Source organism: Mustela nigripes, chromosome 6, assembly GCF_022355385.1.
Source record: "Mustela nigripes isolate SB6536 chromosome 6, MUSNIG.SB6536, whole genome shotgun sequence".
NCBI classification, from domain to species: Eukaryota; Metazoa; Chordata; class Mammalia; order Carnivora; family Mustelidae; genus Mustela; species Mustela nigripes.
In genome coordinates, this window is record NC_081562.1 from 128,721,690 (window position 1) to 128,749,498 (window position 27,809).

General features: G+C 41.1%; 1 protein-coding gene and 1 long non-coding RNA gene across 4 annotated transcripts in view; both read left to right on the forward strand.

Annotated features, from left to right (window-relative positions):
* Positions 1-27,809, forward strand: part of NEBL (nebulette) — a 362,713-nt gene that overhangs the window by 183,300 nt on the left and 151,604 nt on the right. For both annotated transcript variants that reach the window (XM_059404213.1, XM_059404214.1), the window contains exon 4: positions 5,393-5,500. In XM_059404213.1, coding sequence (XP_059260196.1) covers positions 5,393-5,500 — 108 coding nt within the window. The remainder of the gene's footprint in view (positions 1-5,392; positions 5,501-27,809) is intronic.
* The window catches only part of LOC132020115 (uncharacterized), a 62,465-nt gene continuing 40,162 nt past the window's right edge, over positions 5,507-27,809 (forward strand). For both annotated transcript variants that reach the window (XR_009404928.1, XR_009404929.1), the window contains exons 1-3: positions 5,507-7,333; positions 9,051-9,132; positions 14,538-14,687. This is a non-coding gene — a long non-coding RNA (uncharacterized LOC132020115). The remainder of the gene's footprint in view (positions 7,334-9,050; positions 9,133-14,537; positions 14,688-27,809) is intronic.

The window sequence follows — 27,809 nt, forward strand, 5'->3', positions numbered from 1 at the left end:
ATTAAGGTTTAAATTCAGGTCTTTTGATTCTTAGCATAGGGTTCTAATCCGTAGTACAGGAAGATTGTGTGTTTGTGTGTGTGTGTGTATGTGCACAAGCGCATGTACATAGCATGTAATATTATGTTGCATTCAGCATTTGAAATACATATATAAGTTCCTTCTGAAGAAAAATATGTCAAATCAAATTGCCTATTGTGTGTATTTCTTACCTATAACCTAAGGAGCGCATTTTTGAAGTGGCTTCGTTCAGTCTTGAAGAGATGAGCCTAAAGGATGCTAAGACGGCATTGCTTTTCAGCTGCGGCCCATCCTTTTTCTGAGCTCCTGGTGTGTCTTAGTACTGTCCTCTCTCCTCCTGCATCCTTCCTGCCCTGTACTGACAGGAGTACACGGCCTCCAGGATTGGTCTTCTGGGGAAGCCAGGATCTGGGGCTGGGCCCAGAAATTCTCTCTGTCTTCTGTGGTCCTGGGTGGGCTCTCCAATAGGGAACAGTTGAGGGAGGAGGAGCAAAATTGCCTGCTCCCTAACCAGTTTCCAGCTTCTCTCCTGCTCACCTTGAGCAGGTTAGTACCTGTCAAACCAGATGCCCAGCGTGTCCCTGCGCGCTTACAGTCCTCACCCCTCAGGTCCTGTTGAGATGCCACCATCTTACTGGGGCCCTCTTGGACAGCGCTATCTCAATGGACAGCATTCCTGGCCCTTCTCACCTTGTTGTTCTCTTAGCACTTACCACGAACACACCGTTTGTTCAGCTTCCTTAGGTCTTGTGTCTTTTCTATCTCTCCCACTGTAATGGAAGCTCCAAGAGGGCAGAGATCATGACTGTTGTCTTCGCTGTGCTGTTCCCACACCTGGAGCAGTACTTGGCTTATAGTAGGTGCTCAGTAAATCTCTCTTGAATGAACAAAGGATTGAATGGGTGAACATTTGAGGGGATTCCAAAGAATGACATTCCTAAGATACACTGCCATTGTTGTTCATGAAATTATAGTGAAATACTTTTTAGCAGGAGAGTAGGCAAGAGACCAGAGGTGATCATTTTCTATCTAGTGCTGATGTATAAGGGAAGAAAAGGCATTTTTGCTGGGGGAAGAGCTGGAGTTTCAAAGGGCAGGATAGATGAGGTTCAACGAATACAGAGTTCATGTTGACAAAGTTAATATGGAATAGCACTGCTTGTTTGTGTCTCCCCAAATCCTCAGTATGATGACATTCGGAGGTCAGGCCTTGGGAGGCGATTCGATCATGGGGTCTCTTGTAGAAGAGAACTTGGAGAGCTCCCCTGCTCCTACCATCATGTGAGGACCCAGTGAGAAGATGGCCATCTATGAACCGGGAGGCAGGCTCTCACCAGACACGGACTCTGCCTACCCCTTGATGTTGGACTTCCTCCTTCCAGAACCAGGAGAAATAAATTCCTATTGTTTATAAGCCACCCAGTCTGTGGCATTTTTTGTTACGGAAGCCCAAATGGACAAGCACTATGGCTAGCAATTTTTTTTTTTTTCTAAATATGATCTAGATTTGTGTTCCTCAGTTTAATGTCCTGGTCTTCCCTTGTCCGCACCCCGCTGCCCCCACGGTTGGCTCCTGCCGGATAGAGCCATGTTTGAGGCCCTGCATATGTGGTTCTTCTCTTACCTCTGGAACTGGGCCTCTCCGCCGTCACCTCTCTCCTTTCTCTTTCTCTTTACCCTCCCTTCTTTTTCTTAATCATTTGATAATCAGCTCCCATGGGCTGGGAGTCTAGGCTAGGCTAGGTTTTGGGATTAGAACGATCATGAAGACTTTGCTCTTATCCCTGAGTTCTGTGTGTTCTAGAGCGGAGGGCTGAGACCCCATTGTAAGAACAGTTAGCATGAGAATGGCTCTACCAGGCCGGTGTAAAGCTACGGGGCTCCAGACTGCGGGGGGAGGCCAGCCCAGCTCACAGAGGAACATCACCGGCGACGCTGTGCTTTGATGAATAAAGGGATTATGCTTCCCATGGGCTCAGGATAGGGAGCAAGAGAGAACATTCTGTCAGTGACAGGGAACCCCCAGTTGACTTACGAGAATACTCTTCATCCAGTTCTTACAGATTTGCACAGCATGTGGTATGACTCTTGGCAAAGACAGATTGTCGCCCAGCACCTGCACAGATGGGGCTCAGAATTCATCTCCACCTGTGTGATCACCAGATGACATATCCGAGGTGCCATGTAGGGGTCTGATCGCTGGCACAAATCCAATAACAACAACAACAAAAATCAGTTTCTGTTCTGGAATAGTTTGAGTAAAATTGGTAAATGTGAACTAAGAGCTGATTCTTAATATATTTTGCTTTGTGAGCTGTAATCTTTCTTATTATTGTAGAACTATTCTCTTTAATGTTTCATGATAAATATTAGATGATCCTTTCACATCAAGCAAAACCAATATAAGGATGGCAATGCTGGGAACTGACGCAGCCCCTTATTCTTTCTGAAGTTCTTTCCGGTGTTTTCTCTCACCCAATCTCCACAGATCAGTTAGTTAAGAAGTTACTAGAATCTCTAATTAGAGAGGAGGAGACTGGCTCAGAGAAGGTGAGGTGGCTGGCAAGTAATAGGGAATGGGATGAGATTTCAGGGCTCTTGCCCACTAAAGCAGTGCTTTTCCCGAGATAGAATCCACTGTTTTTGTAAACTATTAAATCCTGTATCACAGCAGGAAGAATCACTGGAGAAATTTACACGTTCATACTTACTGGGAAGCTTGTATGTGTGCAAACATTTTGGGCACGGTGAGAGTAGGTTGAATTAATCAGAATTCTTTGGATTATCAAGGGAGAGATAGATGAGCTCACTTAACTGAAAAACCTGGAGGCTGAATAGGACTTCCTTGAGGTCTGTTGCTTGGCTTGCCGAGGTGTTGGCTAGTGGTGGTGGTGCCTGGGTGGTGACCAGCAGCTCCGGTTTGCTAGCCCGAACTAGCCGGAGCTGGAGAAAGAGCACCCCTTTCTCAAGGGTTCCTACCAATGTCCCAGACCTGGGGCTCATGCACATACGCTGGATTATGGGTCCAGTGTGGGTCAATCTCTGGGCTCAAAGGTGCAGTATTCTCATTGGGAGGGTGGGGTCGTGTCGTGAGGGCAAAAATTGAGGGCAAAAATCCTGAGGGCGAAATTGAAGAGATTTTCCCTCTGCCCTCTGATCTCTTTCTGTATCCACTTGTCTCTCGGAATGATGACTGGCAAATCATCAGATATAATATTTAAAATTTGACCTAAATAGAAAGAGAGGGTGTAAGTGGACAGGGGACAAGAGAGGGGGTGACTATGGCTTGGAGCTCCGTGCACGGGGTAAAGGTGTACTTGGCAGGAGGCACTTGAGCTGGTCCCGAGCATCTGTGAGGCTTGCTTGTGGATCGTACCATTAAAAATGATTACACATCTTCTAAAACTCTGCAGACTGATTACAGAGATGATTGTATAACTATACAATACTAGTCCCTTAATGAGATAAGCCCAAGTCTGGTGATTCTTATGTGCCTTGTGAATGTGGAATGGACTGTTAAATTGTGGCCAGCTCAAAACCTATGCCTCTGGAACTTGACAGGTTTTCTTTTCAGTTTTTGCCTTGGGAATTTCCATTAGGAAAAAAAAAAAAAATACCCTTAAACTGATCCCAAAAGAATGTATGATTTTGCCTTCCCTGAAACTGGGGCTCGGGGTGTTCGAACCTGACTTTTGGATTTTTCTCCTCACTTCCTCATGCCTGTAGCTGTTATAACCTTGTCATCTTTGCCACTTTTCTTATTTTATGACTCTGTGCCTTGTGCTTACATCAAGTGAAGCTAAATGGCTTCCTTGCTTAGTTGGGCATAAAACCTCAAGAACGTGTGGGTGTGAGTATTTTCACTCATGCTGTGGGAGTGGGGGGTAGGAGGCTAATCTCATTCAGCACTTTCTGTAAAAGAAAAACTATGCAGGTTATTTGACCTTTTATTTATGGGAATAGTAAGAGTAAGGGCTTTATTACTTTTATATATTTAGACGAAAATATGGAGAAAACGTGAGATATTCTTAAGCTACTAGTGACGAGGGAATCTAGACCTTTCTATTTGTAGCCATCTGGGATTTTTTTGTTTTCTTTCAAGCTTTTCTGGTAAAAGGGAATTTTTCAGAGGCCCCAAGGACAAAAATACCTGGGGGAATTGAGTGTCTAAACACAGACATGACTCAACAAACCCAGTCATTCCATGCTCAACTAAGTCAACCTTTCAAATTTATATAGAAAGTTGCACTTACAGAATCATATTTTTATTAGTCATCCTAAATGTTAGCTATTAATTGAAGTGCTAATTTGAGCCTAATAATTATGAATGTAAAATGAGGATGATATGGGTTATCAAAAATGTGTTTCCATATCACTTAATATTTAGATTTTAAAGAAATAAGAACAGTCCAAGTGATGTAGCGTGTTAGTCTTTAACAAGCAGCATATTTAACTGGTGTGACAGTTGCTGTCATTATGCTAATAACAGGAGATGGGGCTCTAGTAAGATTAAGCATCAGCGATTCCAGTCCCTCGAGGAAACTATAAAATTCAGCTTCACTGGGTCGTAATTAGAAAAGAAGTGTATTTAAATACCGGAAAAAAAAAATCTTAGGTACCTCAGCACACAGTGTGCCAGGAGCATGTGCTGGAAATCTTTTAATCTCTAGGTGTGGCTTATTTTATAAATATTTCCATATGCATTTACATACTTGACACTTGGCCATATAGCATTGTATAACCATATCCATATGTTTTGCCTTATGAAATAGAATGAACACTTTGTAAGGACAGGCCTGGCTGTTGATGATTCTGTAGGTCTTCTGCCTCCGTAGGGCAATGGTGCTTAGTCACTGACGAGATGGGCACGGGAGCAGATTCAGCTGTCTTTTCCCACACTTTTGTCTTGAGCAGTAGTACAACTATTGAGGGAGGTAATAGTAATGATTATGGAGGCCTTGCTTGCTTGTTCACAGTTAGGTACGTAACTTAGGACATTTGATCCCATCCTTATGACTTATTAAATAGCCTTATTTAAATATTGTTGCTGTTCTCTGCCTACTTGTGATCTCTCTGTCAAATAAATTAAAAAAAAAATATTGTTGCTGTTATCGCCGTTTGATGGACGGGACCATTGACGCACAGAGTAGTTAAGTGACTTGTCTAAGGTCACACAGTCAGTGACCTTGTTGGGATACAAACCAAGCCATCAGGCTGTGCTTGGCGGCCTCTCCCTCTGCCAGCTGCTGATGGGGTTGGCTCTGGAGGTCTTGCCCAAGTGTAGCTTCCTTGGCCCTGGCCTCTCCTGAGTGGGATTTGTGACTCCTTGGTTTACTTTTCTTTTTCGTTCTTTTGTTCTCTCTTCTGGTAGGTCAAGTACAAAAGAGATTTTGAAGAAAGCAAAGGGAGGGGCTTCAGCATCGTTACGGACACTCCTGAACTACAGAGGCTGAAGAGGACTCAGGAGCAAATCAGTAACGTAGGTGACTGCTTGTTTGGTGATGTGATCGCCCTGACTTGTGTGTCTGGGTGGGAGAATGATACTGGGATTTGGAAGTGTTCTTGGTGCTTCGGTGTGCAAGCAGGGCTCAGAGGTCCTCAAGTATGCAACTGTTAGATTGCTTCCCTTTGATTTTGTCACAGTTATTGAGAGCCTAGCACTTTCATAGCAATGACTACATTTCTGACTATATACTTAATGTATTTAATTACAGTGATTTTCTAAATCAATTTCCTAAGAAAATCAATTTAATTAAATAAATTAAATGTGTATTTAGACAGTCAGTCATTGCTATTAAAAGAGGTATTGTAATTTAGCATCTTATTCCATTTTTAATGGTCCCTTGGCTTTGGAATTTTTCCAAAACGGGACTTTTATAGTTAAATTTAAAAACCTGACAGTTCTTTTTTTTTTTTTTTTGCTGGGGATGATTATATAAAAATATACATATAAGGCTAAATATCTTAAGAAATCTTATATTTATTAATGTTGTGTATGTCAGGTTTCCTACTTTAAACCAGGTATTTGTTGAAATGATGCATTTTGTTTAATTTGGGGAATAAACATTCACATATGAAACTGCTTTGGTTTTGAAAGCTGTGTCATGTTAAGTAATATATTTTTCTTGAAAAAGAAAATCGAGAGTAGCAAAAGTTCAAAATCTATTAGGAACTGAATAGTGTTAATTCTGTACTACCTAAAGGTGGGTAAAGAGCTCGTATTCACTTTTGTAATTCATGCCTGTAATTATGTTTCTTCCAAAGTTTTATATGAAGTTTATCAAAATGTAATTTTTTTCAGAAAAATATCAGTTTCAGTGTTAGGTAGCCAAGAGGACAGATGAATGAAAATGAACAATTGTATACATGATATAAAAATATGTGCAAATATGCAAGATTCATGCCATTTTTCATGAGAAGTCTATCTTGTGTGTCTCTCGTATGGTCACTGAACTTTTGTGTATCCTGATGTTATAAATGATGCAGCCTTGATTTCTAGGAAATGTTTAATTAGCAGACGATTTATACTCATTGGTATTTGGCCATCATCACTGTATATAATGACAATTTGGAGATAGAATTGTAGTGTTTCATTTGAGAAAGAATTTTATTTGTGAAAAGTTCAAAACCAGAATGATATGATGTTCAAACAGCTTTCGCAGAGAGTCGGGGGAGGCAGAGTAAACACTTTGTTTTGCCATATTCCCTAAAATTTATGCATTGTTTGCTCTTTAAATGGACATTTTACATTTGAAAGGACTTGTTTTTTCCTTTGAAGAGAACAGGTTGAATTTTAAGGCTTCACGTTTTTGTCCCCTCATTTTCCTTCCCTGTCCCAACAACCTACTGGTCATACGTTACTCCCCCCATCTTTCTTCCTATTCATTCTTTTTTTAAATTAAAAAAAATATTTCTGCTTTTTAAAATGAGACATAGAGATCTATATTCCACTATGATTACATAGAGTAACATTTCTTTCTTTGGATTGTTTTTGGAAAACTTAAAAAAAAAAAAACAAAACTAATTCCACACAAAAAAGTTATATGATAAATCGTAAACTATCACAGAAATTTATTTTGAAAAGAACTAAACATTTCTACTTGAAACATCCACGGGACAGCTAACATAAGGATTGCAGTTAATTCAAAGGTAAGCTCTTTCATTTATATTCAAATTAAGTCAATATTTGTTTTTAATAAGAAGAACTGATCATTTCACCAACGTTTATCATTAGCAGGAATATACATTTTATTCAATACCAGAAGGTGTTTGCAGATCCATTCCTAATTTTGCAAAAACCCTTATGAAACAGGTATGTATAAATTGGTATGTATCATGTACATAGTAGTGTATGCAAAATACCTTTTGGATTAAGCCTAAAATTTAGACAACATTGATTCTTGAAAGCATATAATTTAGATAACATCTTAATTTTTTTTCTTTTTTTTTTGGTAATTGTCTTATGTTAGCCCCCATAGCAGCTTTCCAAGTGGTTCTTTTAGCCATGATGAGGTATATTCATGTTTGGATAGCAGTAAAGAATATATATTTCATAATGTTATCATTAGGGATTTACTCTTGAAGAAAGGAAACTGTTAAATATTCTGAGGTCTAGTGAATTTACTATTCATTTATAAGGCTACAAGTTCATGAAATTTTTCCGTGACTTCACAAGGTTTTCCATATTACTCAAGGACCTTTTTTTTTTTTTCTATGAGAAACTTGGATTAATCTGAAAGGTGGTACTTTGATTTAGTCCAATAAACTCAAATACTGAAACATATGGGCCAAACCCAGACAGATATTTTTGACAGTGGCCTGGACTGTGTCTGTTTTGAGAGGACGGGAGCTGAGAAAATGTTCAGACTAGTCTCCGCCAGAAGTTTCCCACCGGAAGGGCTGGGATGAACAGCCATTTGCTTCATTTTCCTATTTGTTTTGACTTTTGCTTACTTGTTTTGCTTATGTTACCCTTGACTGTCGTATGGATTGTTCTAAGTTGCCTTTAATCCCTTTTGGACTAAAGAAAGTAGAGAGACATAACACTGTGAATTTAATGACACCTCCGAGGTGTTTTGGGTAAAGTGTTGTGGATGAATGGGCATTTTTGATTGCCTGGGTCTGGGCGAGTGTTATGAAATGTTATCTGCCACTCTCATATTCATTTGTGCAGGATTTGAAATCATTTGGAAATACCCACTCAGTCTGCATCTGTTACTGAGATGTGGGATAGAACACGACCATAAATTTGAAATTGTGTGTAATGAAAGGGGCAAGCATGGATTTAGCCTTGACTTCTTTCTTTTGGGGTCTGTAATGACAGCATATTGAATCTGGGGAGATTTATTAAATGCTACAGTTTAAAATTCTTCTGTTATATGACTCAGTATAGCTGCAGAAAGAATAAGAGAAGAGGCAGGGTTTCAGAATTTACTGAATGGTTGGAAAGAAACAGAACTGGTTTCCTAAAAAAATTTTTTTTCTGTACAATTCCAGAACATGTCTAGTTGTGTCCACCTACACCTTGCCAAATCCAAGGGCAGAAATGCAGAAATGGCAGAAATGACCTAGCATAGCTTCCCATCTTTGCTTATTGATATTTTAGGGAAATGTTCTTAAAGGACAAGGTACAGACCTGAATTGAAGGAAAATGTGCCTTTGGACATTTTTAAGAGCCCCCTTTCCTGTTGTCCTCATAGCTGTAGCTTGTGTGGGTGTCTGTAAAGTCTGTTTCTAATTCAAATGGTTACTGCCTTCAATTTTCTAAGCAGTGTGTTCAGGGTACCTGCAGCAGGAGAGCCCGGCAGCATCACTGCCAACATCGAAGGGTGAACTCAGTCCAGCCTTGAGAAGATTATTGATGTGTTTCATTCTGCCTGTTTACACACTGATTTAAGCTGCACTTTTAATTAGCTGGGACAGTCTATAGATAAATTGTGAAATAAGATGGTAAAGTCCAACCCCAAGAGACTTTTACAAGCTCTGTGCTGTAGATAAAATCTGGATGTTTATTTTCTAATTTATTTTAGGTAATGGAGAAATATGTGGAGGGGGAAGGGAAAAAAAAACCCCAGATGATAAAATCCTGTATTTTACAGATTGACTGAAATAGTAAGTATACCATTATGTGATTTGTCAAGATTTGTGTCTGTCCTTGACTTAGAGAGGAAATAAGTGTGTGTGTGTGTGTGCGCACGCGCGTGCAGGCAGCAGGGCTGTGTGTGTGGCTTCAGTGGGAATCTTTAGAACCCCCTTTCCTTAGCTCACTAGCCCACAGACAACACAGACACTGGGATTTTCACCTGCTCTATATTCTTTCTCTTACCCTCTCAGTACCTATAATTTTGGTTATCTTTCCTATTTCCCAAATACCCTTTTTTACTACCATTTTCTACTTAGCGTATACATTCATAAGACGCTCACTTGCTTCACAAGAAAAGCGAAGATTGAAGCCTTTGAAAAAAAAATCATAGAGAAAAGAATCTCTCTGTAATCTGATACTGAAATGTAATTATTTTTAGTTTTTTTGATACAGCTACATAATTTTTCATTGACTTCTTAGAATGCAAAATAAATTATGTGCCCATTAATAAGCTCACGTGGATACTGATGATTTAGTTCCCTGAGATTTTGTGAGTTTGCTTCAAAAATATTAGATTATTGGAGGTAAACGTGACCTAATAATTGAATAGCAGTGTCTATGGGCGATTAAAAGATTTGATTCAAAGTTGGGCTGAGTGGAAGGGTAAGCATGAGGGTAGAGATGATTATCTGGGGATCTGGTCTCTGTTTGTAATTTAAATAAATCATTTTGACAGAGACTGACTGTGGCCATGTTCAGGCTGCTGACGGTGTGAAATTGAGTTGTATGGTGGACAGAAGACAAGCAGGCAAGACAAATCCCCCAAGGCACAATTTGTTATGTAATTGGGTCAACTCATGCATGAGAAATGCATGCTAATTGTAAACTGGTGGCAAAATTATAGTGTTTGAAGCAATTAGGTCTTAGATGAACCCAAACAACCGATACGGAAGGGTCTCTCGTCCTTTTTAACATTCAGCGAACATAAGAAGTTTTCATTAAAAGGTGAGGGAGGTAAAAATAAGAAAGACATTCAGTGTTGACATAGAGTATTTGTTAATTTTGTTCCTTATGCAAGAAGCATAACTGTTTCCTGAGCACTGCAAAATGTATATGAAAGCTTCCGATTTTGAGTAGTCAATTCTAGTACACAAAGTACTTAGAAAGCAGAATAGTGTGGTATTTTTGATATGACTCTTAACGGGGTTGATGATTGCAGATGGAATAGCAGCTAGTTATTAGGTCAGTGGCTTAGATTTAAGCCCTTGGAGGCTAGTATTTTCTTTTTTAAAGATTTTATTTATTTATTTGACAGAGATCACAAGTAGGCAGAGGCAGGCAGAGAGAGAAGGGGAGCAGACTCCCTCCTGAGCAAAGAACCCAATGTGGGGCTCAGACTCAAGACCCTGAGATCCTCTCTTCACCTGAGCTAAAGGCACTGGCTTAACCCACTGAGCCACCCAGGTGCCACATGGCAGGTATTTTCACAGAGTGTGAATTTATCTGTCCCTTTAATGGACTGTACCTTATCTCCAACATCTCTTAACTAGTAACTCCAGTGTTTTCCTGAGTCATCATGGGTTGGTAGCATCATCTTTAAAGCAAAGATTAAATATGCCTAAGAAAGTGATAGGAGGGGCGCCTGGGTGGCTCAGTGGGTTAAGGCCTCTGCCTTCAGGTCAGGTCATGATCCCAGGGTCCTGGGATCGAGCCCCACATCCGACTCTGCTCTGCGGGGAGCCTGCTTCCTCCTCTCTCTCTCTCTCTGCCTGCCTCTCTGCCTACTTGTGATTTTTCTCTCTCTGTCAAATAAGTAAAATCTTAAAAAAAAAATTTAAGAAAGTGATAGGAAAATGACACATATTTCTTTGTAGTGTCTAACACATGTATGAGTGCTTTATTTGTTTTAAAACACATTGACATACCCAGTCTAATTAGATGCTCTGAACAACCTCTCCTCAGGGAAAGTGTTTCTATAAGGAATACTTAGACTTTCCTGAGAACTACACACAGAAAATCACCACTTGGTCCTTTCTCATGTCCAAATCCATGGTTTCCCTGACACCTGGTTTTGCTTTATTTTTCCACCTAGAACTTCAAAGGTTGATCTCTTCTTTTTATCCTCCAATTTTTAGCCACAGTCACTTAAAGAAACAAATACATCCCAGACCAGTAATTACTTGTGCCTGGCACATACAAGAGTTGTGGCTATAAAATGGCATTGTCTCAAGGGGCGGTGGGGAAGGGCCCCCTAATAAAAGAATTAACACACATGACTTTTTTTCTTTCTTTCTTGGAACAGAGATTAAAGATCCAACACCTCATTTCTGAAGATCCTTCTTTTGTGAAATGTCCCTTCTTTTCACTTGTCCTGTATTCAGGCCCTTTTTCCTGCCCGAGTTACTGCAGGACCTCCTGATGGGCCTTCTCTCCTTCCAGCCTCCTTCTGCTGCTTTTCCATTGTATCTTAAACACTGCCACCAGATGAGTCTTTCTAAAAAGTCTCTTTCTTCAAGACCCTAATTATGATTCACTAGGAACTTCCCTTGGAGCACCACTCTGCATTGGACCCAATCTCATCTCCAAAGCTCCTCCTTTCAGACTCTAAGGACCCTCCACGATCTGGTCCTACACTATTTTTTACCTTATCTTGGGCTGTCCGTCCACACTGTTCCTCCATTTCTTTTAGGTCTGACCAGCTTACTCTGTTCTGGGCCTTTGCATGAGTCATTCCTCTTATGTGGAACCATTTCACAGTGTCTGTAAACGACCCTGGATCCACTCTAAGAAAGACCCCAGGTATCACGATCTTTCTCATCTCTGAGACATAAGAGCTGTTTGTTCCATGGTGCCCTTAGCTCTCCTGCTCATTTCACGTGTCTTGTTCCACCGTTTGGTTTTAAGGAACATTTCACTTGTTATGTGTTTTACCTCTTCACCTTCAGGAAGACAAAGATCATCCATGCCTTTTTCAATGTATTTTTTGCATCCCTACGAATGCATATCATGGCATTTGTACTTTCCCTTTCTTGTCACATCCTGAATTTAGGCCCTCCCCGTCCCTTGCGTGGATTGTGGGAATAAGTCTCTAGACTGTTCTTGCCGGCCACTGTACTGCCTCTTCTCCTTCCTGAGCTGTTCTTGTGGTTTCTTGCAAGTTCCTAAAATGCACATTGGATCATATCAGTCTCTTCCTTCGAATCTGTCAGTAACTCCTTGTTGGCTTTGGGGTAAAATGAGAAACCTTTAGGATGGGAAATGAGTGTGTCCCTGAGTACCAGCTGAGATCTCCAGCCTGGCTGTCCCTCTTGGACCCAGCCCTATGCCCTTCATGCCTTCACCTGGAAGGCTCTTTGTACCCTTTCCCTATCATCCTACAACCCAATGATGCCTCCTTTCCCCTATGGCCTTGTTCTTCTCTTGCTGCCCTGAGAGTCTGAATTATGAGTTATTTTCCTGCTAGACTGAACTCTATTCTGAACTCTAATATTCAGGCTGCCTTTTTCTCTGTAGCCCCAGCGCCTGGCACAGAACAACATCGGATAAATGGATTTAACTTCTTGGGCCAACATATCTTCTTCCCGTGGCTTTTCACTGTGCCCCAGGCTGCCAGCCCGGGGATGGCTTCCCAGAGACTGTTCCAATAAACACACCCATTTTGATGCCCCCTAGTCTTGTATGCATTTCATCCTATAATGGAGGCTATTCCAAGGAGTTCTAATATTTCTAGATTTATTTTAATCAAAGCATCTCTTTTGGAGCTGCATAGTTACACATTGATTTTCTTCCTTTAAACTCTCAGTTCTGTCCTTCATTCCATCATTCTGTAGCACAGTGAAGTTCCCTAATAAATATTTGTTCAGTAAATGACTGAATTCTTTAAAGAGTATTATTTCCTCAAATTTTCCTTTTCTTTTTCCTTTTCAGAAGAGTCTGCCTTACCATTCACTTCTCAGTCTAGGAAAATACAATATTTCCTAAGATATGCACAGCAATAGGGTAGGGACTAGCCTATCCTTTCAACACAAAATTGCTAATGCCTAGAATAATGCTTGACACACAGTGAGTACTCAGTAATGTATGTTGAGGTCGGGCGCCTGGGTGGCTCAGTCAGTTGAGCGTTTGACTCTTAATTTCGTTCAGGTCATGATCTCAGGGTCGTGAGATCGAGCCCCACATCCAGTTCTGTGCTGGGCGTGGAGTCTGCTTAAGATTCTCTTTCTCTCTCTTGGCCCCTCCCCTCGCTTGGACACGCACTCTCTAAAATAAATAAATCAATCTTTAAAAAAATGTATGTTGAGTACATGAATGAAGCAGTCATATTTAAAATATTGACTAATTTTGCATTCTTTCTCTTGAAATCTCTGTTTGCAAGACAGTTCTTAGCGTCTCAAGTTGCTTTGACTTTTGTCATTGGTGTTACTTCATAAATATTTGTTCTTCTCTTTTTCCTATTTTTCCTTAAATATTCAGTGACTTCTTGTAAGGACACCAGTTGAATTGAATTGAACATCACCCCAGCCTTTTACCTCCATTCGCCTTAATTACATTCTTATGGGCCCCATCTCCAAATATAGTCACATCGGGTCTTGGGGCTTCAAGATACGAGTTTTGGAGGGACACAGTCAGTCCATAAGAGGACTTAAATCAGCAATGATCTGCATACATCATAGGTAATTTTGAGGTAATTAAGTAACAAACATCTTGTGAGTATAACCTACTATCATCAGCCAATTTTTTTTTTTTAAAGATTTAATTTATTTATTTGACAGAGAGAGAGAGATCACAAGCAGGCAGAGAGAGAGAGGGGGAAGCAAGCTCCCTGCTGAGCAGAGAGCCCGATGGGGGGCTCAATTCCAGGACCCTGAGCCAAAGGCCCGAGGCTTAACCCACTGAGGCACCCCGGAGCCCCAAGCCAGTTTCTGTGGTGGAGGTAGAGTGCGCTGCCTGTTGCCATCCCAGGGAAACGTCTACATCCAGTTTATAGATTTTTTTCTATTTTCAAACTGAACAATTTTAACTAAAAAAAAAAAATTTCCTTCTAGGTCCTATTTCTAGTCCTTAATTGGCCCTTGCGAGCCTCCTTTTATCTGTGGTCTCGAGCCATGGTCATTTATAGAAACAAAGATAGCGTACAGTAGTAATTATGTTTTCCAGTTTTCCAGGACTCGGTGAAATTATGGGCGTTGGAATATAGGTTTCACACGTCCTTTGCTGGCACTTTGGCCTGGACTGACATGAGGGAAAAGGAGGGCAGAGGTGTGACAGTAGAAAAGAAATATTCCTATGCCACTGAGAAAAAGTCCAATCAAGATGAACTTTTTAAAAAAAAATTTATTTTTTATTTTTTAAGATGAACTTTTAAAAAAATGTTGCCATATCCAGTACATTATACAGATTAAAAACTTATAAAAGTATCTGAATTTTCTTCCAGATTTTATTTTACCCCTTGGGACATACCTACAGTGAGCACATACTGGATGTTAAAGAACTGGCAATCTTCCATGTATATTTGTAGAGTCCCCAGATGCAACTGTCATTGATAATTATGCCACCTCGTTATAATTTCAGTGGATTTTTACAGGTATGTTTAAAACCTGTTGTTTGTCCAGTTAATAAGTGTAATGGTCGCATGTCATTTTAACGTAAGAGGCCATGAATCAAAGGAGACATTATAAAGAGATTCAATTAGAGCCCATTGGTAACCCAAGCCAAGCTCGTACAATTAAAGAAGATTGCACCATTGGAAGTTAGAAGCCAGAATGTCTTTGTTGTCATAAGCCTATGCAGATATGTCCTCTAATTTGCATGCCATGTTCCTAGAAGAATTATGTCATGAACATCGCTTTCCTTTATTTTTGCTTGTTCTTTCTGCTGTATCTTCTTTTTTCTTTCACCATCGTCAGGTCTGCGCTGTAGCATTTTTTGTCTTCTGTATGGAATGATATGCAATGCTGTTTGGAAAAGGATTTGTCTGAATTTCTGTTTGAAGGGTCTGTTGCTTTTGGGCAGGACCCCCAACCCAGGCTTGGTTCCAAGAAGCAAAAAGGGATGATCATTTTCTTCTTTGTTTGTTTGCTCATATTTCTGATTGATTTTTCCTCCTGTGGCTGTATTACCTATAAGAGAGTCAACTTTTGATTTGTTCGAATTCAGTTTTTGTGTCCTGGCATTCTGAGAGCAATGAAAATGGCAGAGTTTGTCTGTTTAGGACACTGTGAAGTAGAGTCGAAATGTAGAAGAAAGAACAGAAGGAAAAAAAAACTTAAAAAAAAAAAAATCATTCTGTTCTTCTTAACACTTGTTATTTTCGATGGCGGGAATTGAGTTCCCCAAGACAAAGTGATGTAAATGTTTGCTTTTGTTGTGAAATTATGGTGAGAAGGTGGAGGGCAAGCAGCATTTCCTACTCATGTTCGAACCTTCCAGAACATGGTGCTTTAACTACAGTGAAGAGGATAGAAGTGGAAGTTGCCTTCACAGTTATCTTACGTAGGCAGGCATGTGTTTGTTCTTTAAACATTTGCTGTGGACATCACATTCACCGGGCCCCGCTGATGGCAGAAAACACGAGAAACCATGTTTTGGCACTTGTGCTCTTGCTCAAGTGCATGATGTGGCTGGCGACGGTTTCCTTTGGAGCAGGGGAGTCTTAGCTGGAAGTTGAGGATGGCGGAGAAGATGTGGTGAGAGGAGCAAAGCAAGCAAGGAAGAAAGGAATATGATCAAATTCAGAGCACCTAGCTTCTACTTGTCAGAGTGTTGGGGGAGACACCATTACAGAAATGTAGATTGAGGTAAGATCGGTAAAAGACTGGTCTCATATGTTCAAATATGCGTAATTTGTTATCTGTAAAACAAAAAAAAATCTGTGAAAGAAACCATTTTGAAAATGATGACTGACTTGAGATTTTTGAGTATTTACCAGACATTGGGCACTTTGCCAGAAGGGGGGAGGGGATATCATGAGAAACAGACTAGATATGACCCCTGACCTCATGGAGCTTAGTGTTTACCCTTTCCCAGCACCCAGATAATTGCTACACAGTACTATAAAAGCTTGATAAGAGGGAAACACTGTGCTATTATCAGAGGGTTAACTAGCCAGCTATGGGAAAAGGAACGGAAACCTTGCCAGTGCTACATTAAAATAGTTTTTGAAGGATTTTACTGAATCATTTTTTTGAACAGTGATGCCTGCTGTTCCGTTGGTATAATAGGTGCCATCAATTTTGCTTTTAAGTTTGCCTGTCTCCCTCCGTCTGTTTTCTCTGTTCCCTGTTTGCCTGTCAGTATGGGTGTCCGGAAAATATCATTCAAAACTAATCAAGCCACAGATTCCATATACAATATAAAAAAATGTGCATTTATAGAAGAGCATCAACCAGCTTATTAATTTTGGGGTGGTTAAGAAGATCAATATATTACTATCTGCGTTCATTTAAAAATTCAGACACATGTTCTCTGCCTTGTGGTTTTCAGGACTCAAGAAATTGAAAAGTATTGAGAGTAAAACTATGACCATTTTTCTTCATCTCTTGCAAATTCCCACCCTCTGTAGGGATAGTTTGGAATTAAAACGTTTTCAGGACTGGGCCTCAGATTTTGAGAAATTATTTTTCATTTTAAAAGTGTACACCAGGGGCACCGGGGTGGCTCAGTCGGTGTAACGTCTGACTTCAGCTCAGGTCACGATCCCAGGGTCCTGGGATCGAGCCCTGCATCGGGCTCTCTGCTCAGCTGGGAGTCTGCTTCTCCCTCTCCTTCTGCTCCTGTCCCTGGTCGTGCTCTCTCTCTCTGTCTCAAACAAATAAATAAAATCTTAAAAAAAATTTAAAAAGATACATGCATCTGAAAGTGTCATATGTGTACATGGGCCGCATATGTTTTGGCTGCCTAGGTCGAGTGTACGTGCATGTTTGAGTGGAGAGCTCCTGGAAGCTGGTGGTAAACATTGGTTTGCACTGTTTGGTTTCCACCTTTGGTGTTCTTGGCCCAATCTGTGCTGACAACGAACCTCTGGGACGTCCCCTTAGTGCTGTGCGGTCTTTTCCTGCCAAATATTGTTCTCTTGCAAGATTAAATAGCTGAATCAGTGTGGCCTGAATCTTGATCCTGCTGAGGATATTAAGACTCCTGCAGGTTGTAATACAGATTAGCTGGTGAGAGCTCTGTTGGAAAAATAGAGTGAGTTTCCCTAAATGAATTTAACAACTGCTGTGAACCTTTTTGTGTCCTTTAACATGAGTGTGTGCGCTGGCAGTTAACCACTTATTTCTCTCATTTTCCCCAAAAGTTGCTCCTGCCCACTGCCTGGGCATTTACTGTACATTTTCATAACTTTATTTCACATTCCTGTTTCGCCAGAATAAGGCATTTGACATGTTAAAATGATTCAGTATCGTTCATCGTTATTTATTTGAGGAGGAAAACCATTTTTTTCTGAAATTATATGATGAATTTAACATTACTTACCTAATTAAATGAACCACATCACTGGCTTGTTTAGAATAAACTGATGGGTGTGTTGCATTTCTATCACAGGCTTTACATTATTGGTCGAAAAACAGCGAAATATCTAACAAGGGGCAGGAAGGATGGACCGGCCAGAACGATTTACATCGTTTCCAGCCTCCATTCCATTCCTATTTCTGCTTCTCCGGTTAGATCAGAACTTTTGAGGGTTCTGAATTCGACAGAGATTATGGTGCTCCCCCTTAAATGAAATAAATTAAAAAAAAATCAGCACCAATAATGCGAAACGTGAAAGCATAGTATACACAGATAAACTGAAAATGAGAAGTTGTTAGATTTTCTGATTGCAGTTCATTGAACACTTTTCTATTTTGGGGGGCCCTTACCTCGTGTGTGTACAAAGCATGCTCCTCCTCTGCTTCTGAGGCAGCCTTCCCATCTGCTGCCCACACAGTTCATCTCCTGACACCTCATGTGCGTGTGCGCGTGGTGTGTGATTTCTCAGTACAAGGGTCTGTGACCAATTTGTTAATAGCAGAGCATCACACAGTGGTAATACTGTTCCCCTTATTAGCGCTGTATTTACTTTTGCAGATCCCTCCGTAGGTTATTACTGGAATTATTACTATGAATATTTTAAAAGGTACATGACTAGAATTACCTAAATTATTTTTTGAACTTGTTGGCATAAATGCACCAAACACTCGGGGTAAGAAATGTACTGAGAGAAGGCGTGGGAAGAAGGCAGTATAATGGTTTGGCAGTGTCTAGTGCGTCTCCATAAAATGGACTCTCTTTTGCAGTTCTCCTATATAAGGGTGTTAGGCAAAGAACTGCCTGACCTTAATTTCTGGGTACTTTGGAAGTTAGCTTGTAGCTTCACTGGCAGTAAAGAATTGGGGTCAGAACGGAGGTCTTCCGTCTGCTAATCTGGTTTGCCTTTTTTCTGAATGCTTGACTCTCCAAGTCACGTTGGTGGCATTGTTGGAATTTGCAGTCCTTCAGAATTTAACTTGCAAGCTGCATTGAAAAAGGAACTTTTAAGTATTAAATCGTAAATCCTCTAAAACATTATCAGTGGCTTAAAAAATTAATCAGTTCAAGTGGACAGAAATATTAATGCATTATCCTTAGCAAATGTCAGTGGAATGTCCATACCTGGGATTTTTCCATATTAAGACTAAATCCCCCTTTTAAATTGTGAAATAGATCACACATACAAAACAGTCCACAGGAACTCATATGGAGTTTAAAGAATAGTAATAAAGTGGACATGCGTGTACCCAACACCCAGCTGAAGAAATAGAAATTTAGAAAATTTGGAAGGCCCCTCTGTTCCCTTAGGTATATACCTCTACCCTCCAAGTAGCTATCAGCAACACAAAGACCACGGCATCCTGAAAACACACATTTTCATAGTAACATGATGAAAATCCAGTTGCCATGCATGGAAGCCATTCACGGGATTTTGGAGAAAACCTGTTTGGCCTCTTGCACTATTAAAGCCTGTATAGTCTCTAAGGACTTACGCTCATTCAGCAGTTTGGGACTCAGGCAGGAGCATGACGATCTCTGTGTCCGTGGGCATCCTGCTCTGTGCTCAGAGGACACCTACTCCCTGAATAGAGGACAAGGAGAGGAGCAAAACTTCACGAAGGCCACACTGTGTTGGGCACAGCCTTTCCCACTTATTTCATCTGTTTTTCTCAACATCCTCAGAAATAACTATCATTGCCCGCATGGCACAGATGAGACAAAGCTCAGAGAGAATGGACAAGTTGCCCAACCACATACAGCCAATCAAGACCAGAGCTGGGACTTGGGGGCCCGCTTCTTTTTGTTTGTTTGTTTTTGCTTTTTGTTTATTGTTTTTTTCTAACTTAAAATGCAGGATTCTCCCTCTACACCAGAGTTTTGGTATTATGTGTTATCTGGAGCCCTTGGGCCATAGAGCACATAGAGTCACAGATAGGAGGTTTTTTGGTTGTTGTTAACGCCGAAATTGATTTATCCTTAAATGGCATTTTGGAGATCATATGGTGATATTAGGACCCAATTTAGAAGTTTCCAATTTCCTAACTCCAGGACCGGAGCTCTTGGAGCAGAACCTCCCATTCAAATGTTCTTCGTGTGTTGGCGTACAGGAAGGTTTCGCATGGGCCCTGGCAGCATGAGCATGGGCGCTATTCAGGTGGTCCCTGATGTCGAGGTTGAATGAATATTCCCCCTTAGGATATAGTTACCTTCCTTGTTCTCCCCTCCTCTGAAGAGATCTTCTCTGTGCGTGGCACCGTTTCGGGAGCTGAGGATATAAGATGGAAGCAAAAGTCTCTCTTAGCCCAGAACATGTCACACAGCTCTCATAAGCCTGTTGAGAGGGAGGTATGGTTTCAGCGTCTGGGCCCCCCAGTGTCAGGAACCTTGCCCTAGCTGGGCTTTGATGATGGTCACAAATGGCTTACACAAGAAGGTGGCACGAGATGAGTTTCTAAGAATGAATACGGGTAGAAGCAAAAAAGAAAGAAATGATGGTGAGCCGTGGCTGGTGAAAACGTCCCACTTGGGGGACCAGCATAGATAAGGAGTTGAGAAGGGGCCTGTTTGGTGCATTTGAGGAACTGTGAGTACGAATTTTATCCTGGAGATTTTGGGGAGTACCCAAAAGATGTATTTAGTTAAAGATGTTAGGGTCACTGTTGGCATAAATGCCGGGAGTGGTTTAGGTAGGCTTGTTGTCAACCTGGCCCTCCGCTGGGTGGGATTTCCCGGTCATTGTCTCTGTGGGATCCTGAGAGCCCCCATGTCTGGCTGTCGGGCCTGGGATGGCTTTAGCACTAGTATTTGTGGGAGTCTGCATTTGGGGAACAAAAGAAGAAAATAATGAGTTCTGGTATCTCTATTTTAATGCTATACCAATGGAAAAAAAAAAAGAGAACTTAAGCAGTTTCATTGCATGGGTTTAGAATTGAATGACAAACACTGAGCACAGGTGTCTGTATGGTATGTAAATAGGGCAGTGGTGTGTTCACGCCCCAACTGCGATACAAGCCTGGGATGGCTAGTCTGCGACACAATGTCAGGTTGGCAGGTCTGAGAGTGTAAACCCCTATTAATATGTATGCCTTCAGCATTGCATGCAAATGCTACATTAGTTCCATACAGATATGGGCAGAAAAATCTCAGTGAACGAAGCTGTCTACAGTGGGGTCGTGGGGGGGTGTTCTGGTAAACTTATTATTGTGTTTTAATAAAGGTGAAACCTCAACCTTTGTTGCTTTGCCACAGTGTCTCCAAAACTTAGATGACACACCAGGGTGCAGCTAGCTTTAACTGTGAGTACAAATTTTATCCTGGAGATTTTGGGGAGTACCCAAAAGATGTATTTAGTTAAAGACCGGAGTGACAGATACTCATCAGCACAGATCACTATATGGGGCAGGCAGATGGTCGAAGAGGTGACCTCTGGAGTCCCTGGTATCCTCAGGGCACCGTCTGGAAGTGATATTTCTGTAAGTTTATGAGGATGCCTGTTTGAGACTGTTCACCTTTGACTGCCTTGGTTTCCTCAAGTCAGAACACACAGGAACAAAATCCTAGCAGTGGAATCGTTTTCAATGACTTAGTGTTATGTGTGTAAGGAACTGAGGACTGGATTTTAGATAAAAGCAAAGGAAATTCATTTTGAATTGTAGCACACACAATGTGAGTAAGAAACAAGAAATAACTTCCTAGGGGCACCTGGGTGGCTCAGTGGGTTAAAGCCTCTGCCTTCAGCTCAGGTCATGATCCCAGGGTCCTGGGATCGAGCTCCGAATCAGGCTCTCTGTTCAGCGGGGTGCCTGCTTCCCATTCCCGCCCCTCTGCCTACCTCTCTGACTACATGTGATCTCTGTCTGTCAAATAAATAAATAAATAAATAATCTTAAGAAAAAAAAAAGAAGCAACTTCCTATAATATGTGGGTTAGATAAGAAAGTCTGAAGGCTCTTTTGACTTTTAAAATGACCTATTTTAGGGGCGCCTGGGAGGCTCAGTTACTTGAGCATCTGCTTTTGGCTCAGATCCTGATCCCAGGGTTCTGGGATCAAGCCCCATATTGGGCTCCCTGCTCAATGAGGAGCCTGCATCTCTGTCTCCCTCTGATACTTCCCCTGCTTAAACTCTCTCTCTAATAAATAATAAAAAAAAAAACTTAAGGGGCGCCTGGGTGGCTCAGTGGGTTAAGCTTCTGCCTTCAGCTCAGGTCATAGTCTCAGGGTCCTGGGATCGAGTCCCGCATCGGGCTCTCTGCTCAGCAGGGAGCCTGCTTCCTCCTCTCTCTCTCTGCCTGCCTCTCTGCCTACTTGTGATCTCTGTCTGTCAAATAAATAAATCAAATCTTAAAAAAATTTAAAAATGACCTATTTGAGCAAAACATTGTATCTCCATCATTATGCCTCTTTTCACCCATATCTCAAATGGGAATGATCCATCACAGTTGATGCTTATTTTAAGCTGAGATGATCAATGAAAGTCTGATGGAAGAGCCCTTTGTGTGTCGCAGAAGAAAGACACCATTACGTAGACATGTGAAATCAAGCTCTCTCTATGGAGACAGGTGCACAGAGGTCTGATTGGTTTTCCTTTTGGGGCTTTTATAATTTTATGAAAATGCGATTGAGAAACACACGGAAAACAGTGTAGTCTGGCTTGGGAGAGTCAGGGAACTGCATGTGCCCCAATGTAGGGGAGTGGAGGGGAGAGCAGGCTTCATCACTGGTTGCTTGGGACTTGGCAGATTCTCTTAAATCCCTCCAGATCGCACATCGAAAACCAAGTGGTGGTAATTATCCCTGAGGCCCCATAAATGTTATGTTTTGAAATGGGAATTAATACCAGGCAGTTCCATGTTTTAGGAAAGATCCAGTTTTCTTCTTCCTTATGGTTTTTTCTTTTAAAAAGAATTATTTGAGATGAACTGACATGTATGGCCCCCAAAAGGAGTCAACCTAACCTTATTCATGAGGCGGGAGAATGTCGAAGTCTGAACAATGTTGGATTACAAGGTCATTTTGAAGGACAGGATGTGTAATAATTAGAACAGGCAGAAATTAAACCACAATGAACAGTAATCCTAAAGAAAATTAAAACACAGAAAACACTGCATTATTTATTTGGATTCAATGGGAACTTGCCAAGGGAGAGGCAGCTGGCTTTCTGCTCTTTGAAATGTTTGTAGACTAGAGGAGAAGCTGTCAATCAGATTTAAGCCCTCACTTAATTCTTGCTCTTAGGCCAGATCTAACTGTATGGAGAAGTGGGGAAGAGACACAGTTAACGAAGTGACTCAGGACAGCAGAGACCCGGGCCATCGTGACAGGTAGACCAGAGCTTGGATTCTGCCTGTGCCAATTTCATATCACCACCTGACATTTAGGCTCTGTCCTCAGACCTTGGGGACCTTAGGAGCTGATTTTAGAGGCAGATGAGGCCTGGCTTTGAAGGACAGTATCTGCTTTTATTATGTCTGTTACTCTAGGAAACAGAGTAATAAGGGTTTCTGCCTCACTCCTTTCCCCATATCTAAATTTGCACATTTGTAAAATGGAAATAAAAAATCTGTAACTTGGGACGCCTGGGTGGCTCAGTGGGTTAAGCATCTGCCGTCAGCTCAGGTCATGATCTCAGGGTCCTGGGATCGAGCCCCACATTGGGCTTCTAGCTCAGAGGGGACCCTAATTCTCCCTCTGCCTAACATTCCTTCTGTTCCTGCTCTCTGTCTCTCTGACAAATAAATAAAATCTTTAAGAAACAAACAAAAAATCCATAACTTCTAAGATTATTTTAAGAATTACAAATTAGCTCTTTTTGTAATTAAAACACTTGGCTTAGTGCTTAATAACTGATAGTTTTGTTATTGCTGTGAAATAACTTAGGAATTGAGACACAATCTTGGCACAAAAATGTATATAAAGCGTCACTTTGTTTTGTCTTTGGAGAAAAAGGAATACTATTTCTAGTCTTCAAACTGATCGCCGTGGATAACAATTTATTTTATTTTATTTGGACTTCCTTGAAGTAACCTTATTTTGATTACTGTCACTCACAGTGTTGTATGAAACGTCATCATTAAACAGGCTGCAAAATTTTCCTGGGCGCTAATGTCCATTATAGAATTTTCACTGATGAGCATAGAAGTTGATCCTTTTAATAAGAATAAGCATACTGACTTAATGATTCCCATGTATTCAAGGTGAAAAAAAATTCTCATCAATGCAGCTTAGCACAACACATATTATTTTAAGTTCGCAAATGAATTGTTTCCCAGTTCAGGCCCAGGACCCTGTGATTTTCAGGCAGATCATTCATGATGTCTTGCTTCCTCACAAGCATTAGGATAAACATCAAGGTTATTTAAATGTCAGCTTTTAAATAGGATGAAGGAGACTAGATGGAGGGTAGATGGAAGAGAACCTATAGTTCTGCTGCAGTTCTGCGTTTTAACTGAAAAGGGTAGGAATTAACATTTAAATTCTGCTACTGCCTCCTGAAAGGGCACAGTTTCCAGAGTCAGTTTTTGATCAGAAGGAGGAGATCTATCAGTGTCCATGGCGATTTCCAGGCGATGCGGATATATGAGGGCCCCTCACTGCAGTGGGCTTGCTCACTGGGGGCGTCCCCCGTTCTGTTATCTGTGTTCTTCCGTGCAGTGCTCCGTGACTTTGATAAAGAGAAGCCGATAATCATCTACAGTGTCTGTTACAATTAGTATTACCCGTGAGCTCACACTTGTCCTCCGTCATGCTCAGCGCAGTCTTGGCAGGTCCAGAATTTCTGCTCTTTTTCATCCAGAAATGAATTTATTTTGTGACCTTTGTTAGGGATAACCATGCTGTGTATGACACATAACCCACACCTGCAGGAGGATTCTAGATGCTTCTGCAGGGCGACTCTTCAGGCACTTACCGCACTGTGTCAAAGCACTGATTGGATTTTTCTCTCTCCCCAGCCAGATAGACTGGGGTTCCTTGAGCTCAGGGAATGTGGTCAGTCCTATTTTTAACCTCAGCACCAGACATGGTGCCTGGCGTGTCTTAGCCTCCAATAAATGTTTTAACGAATAAATAAAAGTGCATGGCATTTTCCCTCACTGTTGCACAGCATGCAAGTTTATTTCCAGATTCATTTTCACTCCAAACTCTTAATGAGGCCCTGACCTATTTTGCCATACTCCTGGCTCCCTTCTCCTTCCATTTGCCTCCTAGCAGAGACACATTGCAGTGTCTCAAAGATTTGTCTGTCAAGGAATGATGAGGGATGTTGCCTGTGCTGACTTGCTTGAGTAGTAGTTAATTGCTGAAACCAACAGTCCTTGAGTCTGAGCACAACAGAGGTTTATTTCTCTCTCACGAAATGGGTCGATGTGGGTTGGCAGCAGACGGGGTGGTGTCGGGACCATGCTTGGTGTCTTGATGTCTATGCTGCCCCCTTGGGTCTGAGAATGCTGTGCTGGTTGAGCTACAGGTAGATGCAGGCAAACAGCAAGGAACCCTGGTGGGTCATGAGTGGTCCCAGGGGCTGGGTCTTGAAGCTGCGATCCGTATTTCACAGGAGACAGTTCCATTATGGGAGCTTGCGGGGGGTCAGGAGGAAGACAAAAAGTAGGACTTGGTGGCCATTGTCACAAACCTTCAAGAGGAGGCAGAAATACTGTAGGCCTCCCTTATTTGTGGGGGTTACATTTCAAGACCTCCAGTGGACACCTGGAATCCCCAATAGCTCTGAACCCTATATATACTGTGGTTTTTCATATGCATCTACACCTATGATAAAGTTTACTGTGTAAATTGGGCAAAGTAAGTGATTAACAATGACCACAGTGATTAAAGAGCAGTTATAACAATATACCGTAAAAAAAAGTGGAGTGAATGTGGTCTCTCTTTCTCAAAGTACCTCATTGAACCGTGTTTGCCCTTCCTCTTGTGACGGTGTGAGATGACAGAAATGACAGAATGCCTGTGTGAGAAGGCAGAGTGAGTGAATGGCGTAGTCACCGTCACACAGTGTCAGGTCACTATTGACCTTCGGATGGTAAGTGGGAAGGAAGATCATCTGCTTCGGGGCCATGGTTGACCATGAGTAAGCAACACTGTTCAAAGCAAATCTATAAATGACAGGGGCCGGGGGCTCTGTAGTGCCAAATGTTTGGTGTGTCCATTCAGCCTTTAATATGCTTGCCATGTTCTCACAAGAGCTGAATTTGAGTTTCAGGGAGAAGATGGCGCTGCCTATAGTAGAAGTAATACTTTGAGTTGAGAACTCTTTTTCTCTCTTCTTTGTTTTGACTGTAGACCCGTCAAGCCTGGTTCAGTCACAGCTGACGCCCAGTCTCAGGTGGGCAGTGAGATCTCATCATAATATGATGAAGAGGGGATACAGGTTCAAACGTGAAATGCATACTTGATTTTTTCTCTCAGAGTTTATGAAGAAATATTTTTAGGTTAAATTGTACTGTCACGGAAAGTACAAAGTAAAGAAAGTGAAACTCATAGTGTACCCAGCTGGCCAGATCCTGAACTGAGAGGACTCACATAGGCTCTAGGAAGTTATTTCCTCAATATCCGTCTCCCCCAGGTAAGAACTTTAGCCTGCCCCCATTTGAAAATTGGAACTGGCTGGAGGATAGGAGCCAACTTCCAATGGACAACTGTGCTATGTCCAACTTCACTAAACCATGAGGCTTTCTTGTATTTTCTTTTCTTTTTTAGCTAAGATATAGTTGATATGTGACATATTAGTTTCAAGTGTATAACGTAATGATTTGATATTTGTATATGGTGTGAAATGATCACTACAATAAGTCTAGTTGTGATCCATCACCGCACATAGTTAGATGTTTTTCCTTGTGACAATAACTTTTTTTTTTTTTTTAAATCTATTTTAGAGAGGGAGAGAATATGGGGGGGAGGAGAAGAGGGAGGGAGAAAGAGAGAATCTAAAGCAGACTCCATGCCTAGCGCGGAGCCTGACTTGGGTCTTGATTCCCCAACCCTGAGGTCATGACCTCAACCCTAAGGTTGTGACGTAAGGCGAAATCAGGTCAGATGCCCAGCTGACTGAGTCACCCAGGTGCCCCTCTTATGACAAGAACTTTTAAGATCTACTTTGAAATATAATCTGTGTTATTGTTGACTGTAGTTATAATTCCATACATTACCTCTCCAGGACTTATTTATTTTAGACCTGGAAGTTTGTACCTTCTCACCCCCTTCACCCATTTTGCTCATCCTCTATCAGCTGCCTCTAGTAACCATCAATCTGTTCTCTGTGTATTTTCTTTTGTAATTTTTAAAAAGTTTTCCTTTATCTGACATGACTATGCATGAATGAGACAGATAATATAATGTTATCCAGGTAAGCTTTGAGAATGATCTTTGAGAATGATCTTTGAGAATGAAAATTATTTTCGAGTCATATTCTTTGCGAAAAAGCTCATGTCTGAGGCCATTCAGTGACCGAAAAAAAGGGACATTTCCTTTTGGGGTCATATGTAACAATTCGTAAGTTTATTCTAGAAAAGAATTTAATTCCTTTCAGCTCAGGAGAGATACATCTAAGTGTAAAAATTACAAATAATCTGAAGGCTTCAAAGAGTTTGTGGCAATCCCCAGTTTGTGACTACAGGATAGCAAACACACTGAGAGAATCTGGTCTCTTCCAATGGGTTGTGCCTTTTTTTTTTTTTTTTTTTTTGTCATGCAAACTTGTGCATGTATTTTATGAAGTGTTAATGCAGTTAGTATCTAATGTTCCTAATTTATGCAATTGGATATTTCATAAATGGGCTTTCTGCATGCAAGCATTTGTACACATTAATATTTATGCAAGTATTCAAATCAATGCAAGGGCATCTGTCTGAGTATGTGATAAAAATATGCATATGCATGAACATTTGTACCAGGGGAGAAGTCCCCAAAGTTAGTGATTGCTGAGGTTACAGTTTTCAACTTTTGTCCTCTTGACGAAATTTCTTTGACTAGAAAAGGCAGGCAGAGAAATAGCACCAGCATTCATAGTGACAAAAGAAATTGTTTTATTTGACTGTATTAAATAGATGTAAATGACAAGTCCATGGACGCTTCTTTAGTCAGCAATGCCATATGTAGAAAACAGTATTTTAGAAAATGTGGCAGTTGTCACAAAGAGCATGTATTCTCATTTATTGCCAATACAAAGAACATGCTGTTAGTAAT